General features: G+C 44.2%; 1 protein-coding gene across 3 annotated transcripts in view; it reads left to right on the top strand.

Annotated features, from left to right (window-relative positions):
* The first annotated feature begins 705 nt into the window (after positions 1 to 705).
* COLQ (collagen like tail subunit of asymmetric acetylcholinesterase) overlaps positions 706 to 13910 on the top strand; it is a 118466-nt gene continuing 105261 nt past the window's right edge. For 2 of the 3 annotated variants that reach the window (XM_044293814.1, XM_044293815.1), the window contains exon 1: positions 1029 to 1256. In XM_044293814.1, coding sequence (XP_044149749.1) covers positions 1151 to 1256 — 106 coding nt within the window. In that variant the 5' untranslated portion in view covers positions 1029 to 1150. Of the gene's footprint in view, positions 807 to 1028; positions 1257 to 13910 lie in introns of those variants that run through there. The other variant, XM_044293816.1, reaches the window with a different exon arrangement.

The raw sequence follows: 13910 nt of genomic DNA on the forward strand, positions 1-13910 counted from the left end.
ACAATGACGCTCCCTGTCATTGCACCTGCTACTTACAAAGAAATGCGCTTTGTGCCGAAGTAAGGCTCTTTCCGTCATAGGATCTCAATAGCGCCGGGAAAAGCTTTTGATGCACACAAAAACGCTTCAAGCTGCGTTTTTGAGTGCATCCTGGGATGTGGAGCAAGACGGATCCATCATGACTCACAATGTAAGTCAATGGGGACGGATCCGAGAAAACGGATCTGTCCACCATTGACTTACAATGGTTTTGGCGCCAGATCCGTCTTGGCTATTTTAGAGATAATAAAACCAGATCCATTCAGAACGGACACAGACGGTTGTATTAACATGACGGAAGTGTTTTTGCTCATCCATGACGGATCCAGCAAAAACGCTGGTGTGAGTCGCCTAATTCGTCACAAAGCTAATTCTCTTGTAAAATTCTGCGAAGCAGCTGAATTGAATTTTTTCGAACACTTCGCTCATCTCTAATCATTATGGTTAAAAAGTGTCCTGAAAATAAATTACATTTATAAAGAAAATAGAAAGTTTTTTTTCAGTATTTTTCAAATCATAAATTAATAAAATAATAAGAATAAAATAAAATAAAAACAAAGCAGGTATATGTTCTCCTATAGAAAGCAAAAAGCAAATCAACATATGAATATTTTGTGTAAAAACAATGTATTGCCCTGTTATCTAGGTGGAGAAGCATGGCAGCTGTAAAGCAGAGTTCTTCTTAATTATTTTCTCCCTTTGGCTTCCCGGGGGCACAGTGCAGGACATGAAGGTCGCCTTCCTGGCGGGGTATTACTATGGGGCAGGTAAGTGGCCATTCCTGGCAGGGATTTGGCGGTGACGCAGTGGTGTATGGCTCCTGAGGTAAAAATACGTGGCAGCCCTTGCTGCTCGCAGTGTGTGAGTTATATATATCAGCAGGCTGTGGGGCTGCCATTGAGAATGTCCTCCGTGCGGACGGACACAGGAGGGTCACACTGACATGTACTGACAGGGAGGCTGAACCGGAGCATCAGAGGCACCCACCCACAGCCACCCTGAAGGTGGCAGACAGCACCAAGACACCCACCCACCCACTGGGTGGAGGCAGCAGGGTGCACAGTGGCACACTCACTACTGCAGTGCACACACATCCCCTCAGCCTGCCAGCATGCCTGTGCTCAGACTCATGGCAATGGGATTTTACTTCCAGCTGTTTTTCTGCTTCATCCTCTCGCAGACCTCCTTCATGAGCAGTGTCTTCCCAATTCCTGCAGGTAAAAGGAGCAGTTTTCTGTTATTCTCTATGCATGTGCCATCCCTCCTGCCTGCCATGGGGCTGACCCCCATGCTGTGCACTGCATGTTCACTTCTATTTTGGTCTGGGGTAGCCAGAGATTAGGATCAGGAAGGACAATTATCTCTATTAATAAACCTATTACAAAGTGAAGTGCAGCCTGGAGCGGGGCGATTTCTGATAAGGCTTGTGAGAAGTGCACCCATTTTATAAACCAGTCATCATAAGCCATGTGGGGGGGGGGGGGGGGGGGGGGGGGGGGGGGGGAATCATAGATCTGTAATGGGTTATATCATGAAATATACAGTGTATTCTCCGGAATATCATCTGGTCATTTTTATCTGTGTCCTATCTGCAGTGATTATCATATTGGAAGGATTATGTAAGGCTGATAAACCCCTGTGGGACATTCATCCAACTGTAACATATTTCATAGCAATGGACTGAAATGATATTGACTGCACACAAAAAATTAAATAAATAAAAATGTGTGTGTGTATATATATATATATATATATATATATAATAGGGAAAAAAAAGATGCGGCACTCCGATTCAACAGTGGAAAGAGTGGATTTTTCTTTATTCTCCCAAGCTGGTGCATCCAAAAAACATCCACTTTTTTCACTGTTGGATTGGAGTGCTGCCTCTTTTTTAAATCATATATAGATGTTTTTTTGTGTGTGCAGTCAATATCATTTCTTTTATTTATTTTTTATTTTATTTTTTACATCTTTTGTAATTTTTGAATTCTGCACCCATTATTGAAGAGTGCTGCTTTTTCTTTCATCTATCTATCTATCTATCTATCTATCTATCTATCTATCTATCTATCTATTTATGTATCTATATCAGTATACATAGTAAAAGACTTATGGATTAAAATAGTGTCATTCATCAGTCAGAATGGATGATATATTACATTACGGTGAAGGGCACAAGCTAATTCCCTTCTATACTGGAAGTCCAGCAGATTCACTGCAGAAATTTCTGCATCTGAAAAATCCTTCCCATATGTACATTCTTTCTGCAGCAGGTATATGGATTTCTGCAAACCCTATTCAGATGGGGGTTTAGGTGGGTGTAAGGACGCTTTGCACCGCAGTCCATGATCTTAGGGGGTGTTTCACATATTAGTAACTCTTGGGGATAGTGATTGATCAGAATTGCTGATACATGTTGCAATGATCCTATTTTACTGATGGACTTTGACTTTCCTTTGTGCACAGTGTAAATGAGCATCCCTATTGTGAATAATCAGGGCCACAGTTTGTTTGGGGTTCAAATTGTGATGATGGACCATACGTAATACTACACATATTCTAGTACAATGTGTGCCAAATTAATGACATGGGTTAGGCAGATCTGCAATATGTACAGAAAAGGGGAGCTGAAGAGTAACGCCAAATTTAAGCAAGATGAGAGGCGTTTTTGTGTCATATTGGTGCCGGCTATAAAGTGTCGTGCGTCTAAAATACGTTGGGAGTTTCCCATTTATCACGCCATGTAAGCCATTTGTGCCGACTTGTAAATTGATGCACCTTACGACCATATAAAAAATAAAATAAAAATCAAGCCCCATTGGCTGGAGAGTGATGGGGTATCAGGTCTTGATTATCGTAGATCGTTTGATGAATTCCACCTAATGGACTGGTTCTTACAAATCTGAAAACACAAAGTAAGTCTATTACCATAATCTAGTTATTCTTTACTATAGGTTGTCTCATTCCCCCAGTGTCAGCCTTCATTCTGCTACTGATGACATTTCTCGTTAGATTGTAGCAATGAGATATTATGTCATGGATGGAACAAATCCCTATTTACAGGGAACCTGTCGCCATGAAAATGCAGTGTAATCTGCAGGCAGTATTTTATAGAGCAGGAGGAGCTGAGCAGATTGTAGGAAACAATTCAGTATCATTTATAATCTAGTCATTTGAACCTCTGCTCTTTTTATGCTTAGGAGTCAAGTAGGCGGTCCTACTCAATGATTGACAGCCTTCCCTGTATGCCCAGTCATGCAGATGTAGCTGTCAATCACTGACTGGCACCACCCACGTGACGCCTAAGCGTAACAGAGCAGAGCTTTAAATGTATAAATTACAAGTTATACTGAATCTTTTCCCACAAATCTCTGGTATATATCAGTCTGCTCAGCTCCTCCTGCTCTGTAACCTGCTGCCTGCAGATTTCACGCTGACAGTTTCCTTTAATATTTCTGTTTTCTTGGAGTCATACCTGGATAATAACTTAGTGTTTTCAGCTATATTCCTAGAAAGTATTTTTGTCTGTGCTATATTTCATTGGAATACAACAGTTCTGTGTGTTTATGGTTTTACTAGCCTTTTAGTCATCACTTCCAGTAAAACAAAGAGAATTTGGGCTCTAGTTGGTTAATTATGTTTGTAAAATGCTAAAACTTAGTGATTGCCTTTCACGATGTTGTTTGCAGTAGTTGTATTGTAGGTGGGGATGATTATATTATAATGCAGTCTATTGAGCATTGGATGTTCTCTTCCGTGTAAGGCTAATTTCACACTAGCGGCAAGGTTGAACAGCCTGTCGGATCCGTCTTGCCGCTAGTGACCGTGTGCTCCCGGACTGCCACTCCGTCCCCATTGACTATAATGGGGGCGGGGTGGAGTTCCTGCAGAGGCACGGCAGCGCACGGCGACAGGAATAAAACTACGACATGTCCAACATTTATTCCGGCAGCCTCTCGCCGTGCGCTGCCGGGTCTCCGCAGTCAATGGGGACAGAGCGGCAGTCCGGGGGCACACTGTCACTAGCGGCAGGACAGATCCGACAGGCTGTTCATCTGACTGATCAGCCTGCCGGAGGTCCGTGCCGCTAGTGTGAATGTAGCCTAATCTATCAATTAAGTACTGATTGAGAAAGTCTGACTAGAAATATACCGAAATATACCGAAATATGCAGAAAGTTAACATGTCTATAAACATAGCCACCAGGCATAGTTGTGTACCCAGGTTGTGTGTTCTTATGGAATCTGCACAAATACCATTGCTTATAGCCTTTAAAGGATTTTTTTAGGGAATCCTTATAAAAGTTCATGCCCTTGGAAAGCAACACAGTAGGGAATGGGTGAATGTATGACTGTCATTGTCACCTGTCTTTCTGCGGTGACAGGTTGTGGTGTGTACCACGTTCAGTCACAATATTTCCATAGGGCACATACGTGCCACAGGGCTGGAATCGGGTGTAGGGGGAATCAGGGGTGCTGCAGTGAGTTGCTCTCTAAAGTTCCCAAAATGTACCTTAATATGCCATCAGATGGGATCAGGGGCGTACCTAGAGCATTTGGCACCCGGGGCGAACCCTTTGTTTGCCCCCCCCCCCCCCAAGAAAGTTAAGAAAACATGCACAAACTTTTTTCAATGTTTTCAATAATATTTATTACAAATTTTCGGATCCGCAAAACACATGCGGACGTCTGAATGGAGCCTTACAGGGGGGTGATCAATGACAGAGGGGTGATCACCCATATAGACTCCCTGATCACCTCCGTCATTGATCACCCCCCTGTAAGGCTCCATTCAGACGTCCGCATGTGTTTTGCGGATCCGATCCATGTATCAGTGGATCCGTAAAAGTCATACGGACGTCTGAATGGAGCCTTACAGGGGGGTGATCAATGACGGAGGTGATCAGGGAGTCTATATGGGTGATCAGGGGTGATCAGTGGTTCAAAAGGGGTTAATAAGTGACAGGGGGGGTGTAGTGTAGTGTAGTGGTGTTTTGTGGTACTTTACACAGCTACCTGTGTCCTCTGGTGGTCGATCCAAACAAAAGGGACACCAGAGGACCAGGTAGCAGGTATATTAGACGCTGTTATCAAAACAGCGTCTAATATACCTGTTAGGGGTTAAAAAAATCACATCTCGAGCCTGCCAGCGAGCGATCGCCGCTGGCAGGCTGGAGATCCACTCGCTAACGCTCACCTTCCGTTCCTGTGAGCGCGCACGCCTGTGTGCGCGCGTTCACAGGAAATCTCGCGTCTCGCGAGATGACGCGTATATGCGTCGCTGTGCGCAGCGCTGCCACCTCCGGACCACACATCTGCGTTAGGCGGTCCGGAGGTGGTTAATAAAATAAAAACCTGCACCCCCTTAAAAAAAATCACTTTCCATCTGCACCAAAAAGAAAAAAAATCAAAATCCCCATCAATAAAATGAACAAATCCTGCACCCCCCCCCTTAATTACACCCTCTCTTCTCCCCTTAATAACACCCCCCCTTAATTGCACCCCCTCCCTCCCCACCTTAATTACACGGTACACCCCCCCTTAATTACACAATTATTTACTTTACTCGTCGTCTCTCTCACATTTATTTTGATGATGCCCGCCGTCTGGCCGTCCGACCGCTGGTATAATGGAGATCCTTCTTCTGATCCGTGAAGGCGGCGGCGCGGCGTCAGCGTCGTGATGTCGTCACGTCATGTTGCGCGCCGCCGGCCGCCGCAATAATCCTTTGCGTCGCAGCAGTGGATGGAGCCGGGGACGGATGACTCCGTCAGGCACCCCCCTTGTGAGGCCCCCCCCCCCCGCCCCTCCCTTGGTACACCACTGAGTCTAGGGCAAGATAGAAATAAAAACATTCAGCTACTATTCTGACCAATGCAGACTAGATAAAAATTGTACAGCTATGAATTATATAAAAAATTAAAATCAGACATCATATATTACATAATATCTCTATAACAAAGCTAGAACCAGCCCTGTACTTTACATGGATCCAGAGCTCCCCTCATTCACTGCTCCAATTCCTCTCTTAAAGGGCTTCTGTCACCCCACTAAACGCATATTTTGTCTACTTATAATCCCTATCCTGCCATATTGCCATACATTATGTTATTAATAATTTTCGTTTAGTAGATTTAGCCAAAAACGTACTTTTATGATATGCTATTTACCTTTCTACCAGCAAGTAGGGCGTCTACTTGCTAGTTGCAGCCGCAGAAAACCGCCCCCTCCTTGTGTTGATTGACAGGGCCAGCCGCGATCTCCTTCTCCGGCCGGCCCTGTCAGCATTTCAAAAATCGCGCGCCTGTGTTGATTCGGCGCAGGCGCTCTGAGATGGCTCGTCTCCTCAGCACTCCCTCAGTGCGCCTGCGCCGATGACGTCACCGAAAGAGAAGACGTCATCGGCGCAGGTGCACTGAGGGAGTGCTGAGGAGATGAGCCTTCTTCTCTCAGAGCGCCTGCGCCGAATCAACACAGGCGCGCGATTTTTGAAATGCTAACAGGGCCGGCCGGAGGAGGAGATCACGGCTGGCCCTGTCAATCAACACAAGGAGGGGGCGGTTTTCTGCGGCTGCTACCAGCAAGTAGACGCCCTACTTGCTGGTAGAAAGGTAATTAGCATATCATAAAAGTAAGTTTTTGGCTAAATCTACTGAACGAAAATTATTAATAACATAATGTATGGCAATATGGCAGGATAGGGATTATAAGTAGACAAAAAAAAAAGTGCGTTTAGTGGGGTGACAGAAGCCCTTTAATGCTGGCAGCTCAGGGGTATGTCCTTTCTGCTGCAGCTCTCTCCCTGTAAGGTTATATTTACATGGTGGAATTTGACGCTTTCGATAACTGCTGCGGCTTCTGCTGCGGTTGTTCACCTTGAGTGCTGCAGACCCGCTCACAGCTTAGCTCTATTGAATGGAGTTAATCTACAAGCGGACATCCGCAGTAGCGTCCGTGCGGACACCATAGCAAAAGTCATGTGATTTTAAACCATAGGCCTGTAAACTACATTGCTGACTTCTATTGAAAACAATGGGAGTCGATGAAATTTTGGCGCAATATCCATGCCAAAATTCTGCCGTGCGAATGGCCCTGTCACAACTTCTAACAGTAGATAGGACTGGTCGCATTTGAAGGATGGAACTGAGCATGGGTGACCACCTCAGTAGGTGGACATGCACATTACTATACAGATTAATCATCCAAGGGCACCATTATAAATGAAGTAAGGAGAAAATCTCGCAACTGAAGCATTTTTTTTTAACACAAAGTAAATTACAAAAGAAACTAGTTTTTAATAAATTACATTCAAATAATATGCAGAGGCTTGTACCAGTTATATAGAAAGAAATATTGATATTTTGTAAATCGCTCCAACATAAATGTCTGTTTCAAAAAAGGTTTAGCAGACTCATAAAGTACTGCATGTATCATTGGAGGAATCCCTTTTCGCACTAACAAGGGGAGATATATAAAATGAGATTCCCTGTGGTTCCTGCTGACACCAACTTTTTTGACTCCGTTCCTATCCATTGTAGGAGAAAATCATAAAATAATCTGATAATCCAGTAATGCAGGCTAGTCACACTATTTTCTTTGTACATTAGCCCAAGGCTCAATGCCAGCTTGTGTTATGCACACTTGTAAGTACCCCCAGTATGCGTCATATTCCACATTTTGCTAGAGGGTGCTGCCATCCAGGGTCAAAGACTTCTATTAAAAACAGCTTTTGGGCACATTACAGTCTTTGGGGTGGCCTTTACTCATAACAGGAAACTAGCACTGCTTCCTGATAAGGAGAGATATCACGCTTCGGTGTGGGAGGGAAACACCACACCGAGCATAGGAGGGAATCGGGCCTGAGAACTAGGGAAGGAAGATGGATACCTCCTAGTGAAAACCCTAACCAAAATCCTGACTGACTATCAGTATGAACAGACCCCAAAGGTAGGTGAGTTCATACGCAGGAATACCTAGAGTCATGTCTAGCCCTATAGGACCCTGGTACAAGACGAGACTCCCTGTTTCTCCAAAAGGAAGGACGAACAAGAGTCAACTGCAGGCCTAATACAAACAATAGGAAAATGCAACACACAGAGAACCAAAACAAAATACAAATGGGAAAGGAAAGACTTAACTTCAAAGGGGCTATGGAAGCACCAGGAACTCACCCGAGATCCAACCACAAACTATCCACAGGCACAGAAGCTATAAACCGCACAGCAATGTGGGAGAAGCAACTATAAATAAGGAAGGTTAAATGACCACATAAGCAACACCTGGAGGCAAGGGGTGTGGCCATAACCAGAAACAACACAGACGCCTATTGATCCACAAGGAAAACCTGTCAGATCAAACCACGTGTTGCCAGTCTCACAGATCTCCTGCCACTCACTATCGCCGGGACGTCCGTATGTTTTGGTACGTCCGTAACAAGAGATTGCTGTTTATCATTAGCATTTCCTAAGATATTCATCTTGTGCGTTATCTATATATACAAAATGACATGTAATATGAAGAAATATGTATAAGGGCTCATGCACACAGCCATTACCCGTCTGTTCCGTGCATTGGGGATGCACAGGCAACATCCAAGCGGTTTCTGCAGATGGATGCAGACCCGTTCAACACGTGATCCGTCTGCACCTCAGAAAAATAGAACATGTTCTACTTTTTTGTGGTGCAGAGGCACTGAGAAAAAACCCACGGAAGCACTCCATAGTCACACCTTCCAGATCCATTCAAGTGAAAGGGTCCTCATCCGTGATATGGTGCAAAAACGTCCCGGGCCCTGTAAATTGCGGACCCACTGTTTGCAGTGCAGGTTTACATATTCGTGTGCATGAGCCCTAAAGTTCATTCTACAGTTTTGTCAGCTCTTCAAACCTCTTCTACTGCAGATGTTAAATTGGGCTAGCTGCAGAAGAACGAGATAATTGGTATCTGCAGGAGCTGCCGCCGCGCAGTGATTCTGTGTTTGTTAAACAAGTATTAATAATCATTATAATCCTTACAGATTAGAAACAAAGCTAGAAAGCATGAGGATGTGACAACAACATAAACCAGAAAGACAGTGATTAGGCTCTGTCCACAACACAGTACAAGCCTACATTTGTCATATATACTCCAAATGTATCCATAGGGTTCTGTTTACCCGATGAAGGCCAAAGGAGTGGCCATCAGGTGTGTGATGGGCTGGTATTTTTTGGTATACATTTTGTTGCCTTATGGAATAGCATAGTAGACTACACTATTCCATACATAGGTTGGTACATAAAATGTACACCTATTATTGGCATTTCCCACTATATACCTAAACAGTGTAATTTGTTGCAGCCGTACATTGGTATATGTTGGGAGATACTCACAAGGTATATTTCGAACATGAGGGGTTCTCCAGACTACAGATATCGATGACCTATCCTCAGACATCTGGAACCTCCACCAAGCAGCTGTTTTGGGCTGCCATAGTATCAGAAGCTAACAGCGTATGGCGTGGAAGCAGGAGGCTATGTACACTGAGTGATTTCCAGCGCCAGAGTACTGAAGCTCCGCTCCTATTCACTTGAATAGGTGCAGTACTCCAGCACAGCCACTACACAGTGTACGGACCTGTCAGCCTCCAGCTCTGCACTGTAAAGTTTCTGGTACCCCAACAGAACAAAACAGATCGGTGCCCACAACTATCTGATATTGATGACCTATCCTGTGGATAGGTCGTCACTCATCAGTATTTGTAGCCCGGAGAACCCCTTTAACTTAGAAGCTCTGAACACAGACAACCCTTTTATCTAGCAGTGTTGCCAGTGACGGAATCGGCAATGATGGGTGGGCTTTAGCGCTGTCTTAGCAGTTTTACGGGCTAGGGCAGCGCTAAAGCCCGCCCATTAGTGTCAGTGACGGCACTGGGCTCACTGCTAGGGGGAAGCCTCTGCCTAGCTTACTCATGGAGAGCTTGGCACGTCACTGGATCTCCAGAAAAAGCCCTTGCCCTGCGCGATTTAGAGCAGGGCAAGGGAGAGCATCGCAGCTGCTCATGTGGGGCTGAGTAGGGGAAGAAGGGGATATGTCCGGGTTCATCTCTGAAGCCAGACAACCCCTTTAAGTGAACAGCACTAATATCTACAAACAGTACAAGGGGATCTGTAAGCAGTTTTATTTAGGATCTTAGAATATGGTTTATTATTATATTACACTGCAGGGGATATAACAGCACAAAACATTTCATGGAATTTATCATCAGGGTAATAGTTAAAGTCTAGGCTAAATATCACACTAAATTTGGCACATCTTTAAACTTAAAGGGAACCTGTCATAAATTGTATGCTGACCTCACTTAGGGCAGCATTAAATAGTGACAGAAATGCTGATCTCAGCGGTGTGTCACTCATGAACTAAAACTAAGTGGTTGCCGAAAACCAGCATCATAATCATTGCAGACCAGGCCTTGCAAAGAGTCAAATCTACTTGAGAAGAGTCCTGGTTATTCATAATCTCTGCTGATGATTGGCAGTTCTCTCCTAGAGAGAAACGGAGAAGTCTAGGTAGAAGACTGTCAGTCATCAGCAGGTGGGCAGGAGAGCAGGAATTCATGAATAACCAGGACTCTTCTTATGTAGATTTGACTCTTTTCCAGGCCCAGTCTGCAATGATTGTGATGTTGGTTCCCGGCAACCACTTGCTTTTAACTTAGAAATTACAGACCGCTGAAATCAATTCCTTTGTCTCTACTTTATGCTGCCGTTAGTATGGGCAGCATTAAGTTGATGACAGGTTCCCTTTAACACCTTTGTCTAGATATGCTACTCCAGTGTTTTTGTCAAGTTCCCCCCATGCCCCTACCCCTTGGAACTTTTTATGCAATTTTTAAAGCCTCTGTAATAAATCTAACCTCACTCACTTTACCACTTTTGTGATTTCTGAGTGAGTGGTATAAAAATGCAAAAAACTATCAAATTTATTTCAGCAAGTGATACCAAAAAGTGGCAGAAGTCCTATTTTATGGCTTTTTGAAGCAAGAATTTTGTAGTGCAGGGTTTAGCTTATAGAGAATGATATAATTTTTGGGAGGAAAACATAGTATTCTTCCAGTTAAAATGAAACATTGGTTATCACAGTGTGTGCGTCTTATCTATGTACACATTATAAAAGCTTTTTGCTCCCTATATTTGCTGAGACAGTAATAAGGTACATTTTTATTTCTACATTTTTTATGGACAGTCTGGTATCCTGCAGAGTTTCCAGCACTTTAAAGATTTAGTTTGGAAAACCCAGGCACTGCTCCAACTACCCTGTCTGTTGCAGTTTGTTCCTGTTTTCTGCCCATGTACCGACCTTTGCGTCTTTACTGCATTCTGACGCACCACTACCTAACCCGACCTGTGCCTATTTACCTTAGTGATCCCCTGCTGCCAGCCCTGACCTCGGACCTGTTTCACAAAACTTTGACCTGTTATTGACTGTCAGTTTTGCCTGATCCCTTGGTTCTCAGCACTCATGTCTGTGACCCCTGTGGGTCAGCTGTCAGACACATTAGGACTACTTCAAGAGGTAGCAGTCTGGTGGCTCCCCTGCAGTGAAGTTCATATTCCTGTACAGGTTCTAAAGGGTGAGCGCCAGAGGACTGCCAGGATAACGCTCTTAGGTTTATCCCTAAATCAAACTGGTTGGTTGACACAGTGGTTCAACACCCACTGTCGTAACAGTTTGGTCAGACCATGGAACTCGCTGGCTCACCCCATATAGGCCTGCCTGAGATAAAGAGATGTCCACTCAGCATGGCTGCCAGGTGCAACTGTTATCTGCATATCATATCTGCCTGGACACCATGTCCACTACTGATCCTGTACCACTATTGTCAGCCACAGTGTCTGCACATTACCTCCACTATTCTCGGGCTTTGGGGCCTCCATCTTGCATCTCTCATGTCCTCCAGGCTATGAAAGGTATCCCATGTTGTGTCATGGATTCCCGAACCAGTGCAGCATACACTTTGAGGTACTTCATCACCAGTTTACTACTGACTTGTCTAAGATAACATTTCTGGTCTCCCTCCTGTCTGGGGAATCACTTGCCTGGGACACTACTTTGTAAAAATAAAGCAACCGTCTGACAATCAATATTCAAGATTTCCTGGCTACCTCTGTAAGGTCCTCAAAGACTAGCCATACTTCTTCTGCAGCATCATCTCTTCTGCACCTCATGGTCAGGCAGTATGCTATACAGGTCCGTACCCTGATCCTTTACAATGAAGCTCTTTTAGTAGCTTTTTGGGGAGGTCTGTTAGGCCACATGAAAATGAACTGGCCGGTTGTGATGACCCATCTACCCTGGATAACCTAATTACTCTGGCTGCCCGTGTGGATATTTATTTCAGAGAACACTTCAGAGAATCTGCATGTGAGAAGAGTATCTCATAGTGTCCTTTGGTATAAGTAATACTCCTGCGGTTTTTCAAGAATTTGTTAATCATATTTTCCATGATCTCCTCCATACCTGTCTAGTAGTTTCCTTGGATGACATTTTGATTTTCTATCCTTAACTATCTACACACCGGAGATACATATGAACAGTTCTCTACCACTTGAGGGAGAACAGACATGCGCTAAATTTGAAAAGACCTCTTTACCATTACTAAGCTACATTATCTCTGACCATGGCTTACCGATGGATACTGCAAAGCTGTCTGCTATATTGGACTGGCCGCACCCTTCAGGTCTGTTTGCTATCCAACAATTCCTGGGCTTCTCTAATTATTATAGACAGGTCATTACACACCCAGCCCTTACTAGAAAGGGAATAAATGCCAAGGAATGGCCTCCTGAGCCTGAATCAGCATTCCTATCCCTCAAGCCTTCTCCTCTCTATCAGTTGTATCTAAACAGTTCTTTCTGGAGGTGGACACCCTGTTTAAGAGCTGAGTTCCTCTGGCAAGATGCATTTCTGTGGATTCTTCTCTATGGCATTCTCTGCAGCAAAGAGACATTACTTTGGATGCTTCAATTTCATCCTGCATTTTTTCCCAGATGGCAAAAATATTAAACCATTGATCTTTCCCATTCTTTTGATCCAGATGATCATACAGAGGAGTCCCTCATTGACCCTGTCCTCATTTTTTCCATAGCTCCTGTCCATTCAGCACATTCCACCTAGCAAGACATTGTTCTTGTGGCCAAAAGAGAACAGGTCTTGACCTGGGGACAACATTCCAAAATTGCCAGTCATCCTGGTCTTCACAAACCTGCAAATCGGATTACCCGATATTACGGGTGTCATATCTTAGCTAAAGACATTTGAGAATGTGTTGCACCCTACTTCTGCTTAGAACAAGTCTTCAAATAAAAAACCTGCCAGTGCCTGATGTCCCATGGCAACATATCTCCATGGATTTTTGTCACCAACCTGCCTTCCACTTCTGTATGTACAGTAATCTGGGTGGTGGCCGATTCTTTAAGATGGCTTAATTCGTTCCTCTTGCTGGTCTTCCATCTGCCAGCCAACTGTCCAAGCTGTTTGTGGAGCCCATTTTCTGGTTACATGGGTTGTCTTTGCACATCCTTTCTGATCGAGGCGGGGTCTAGTTTACTTCTGACTTTTGGAAAGCCATCTAACTAGACTTTTCCCCGGCTACCATCTGCAATCCAATGGTCAAGTGAGGCATATCAGTCAAGTTCTTGTTAACTCTCTGCTACACTTCACTTCTGCACGTCATGCTGACTAAGCTACTTTACTTCCCTGCATAGAATTTTCTTGCAATAATCATTCCAGTGAATTTTCCGGTAAGAGCTCTGTCTTCATTGTGTATGGTCGGCAATTAAGGGTCCCTTCTTACCGTCACTGTCTCCCGTGGAGTTCCTGCAGCTGATTCCACTA

The sequence above is a fragment of the Bufo gargarizans genome, chromosome 5 (genome assembly GCF_014858855.1).
Source record: "Bufo gargarizans isolate SCDJY-AF-19 chromosome 5, ASM1485885v1, whole genome shotgun sequence".
NCBI lineage: Eukaryota > Metazoa > Chordata > Amphibia > Anura > Bufonidae > Bufo > Bufo gargarizans.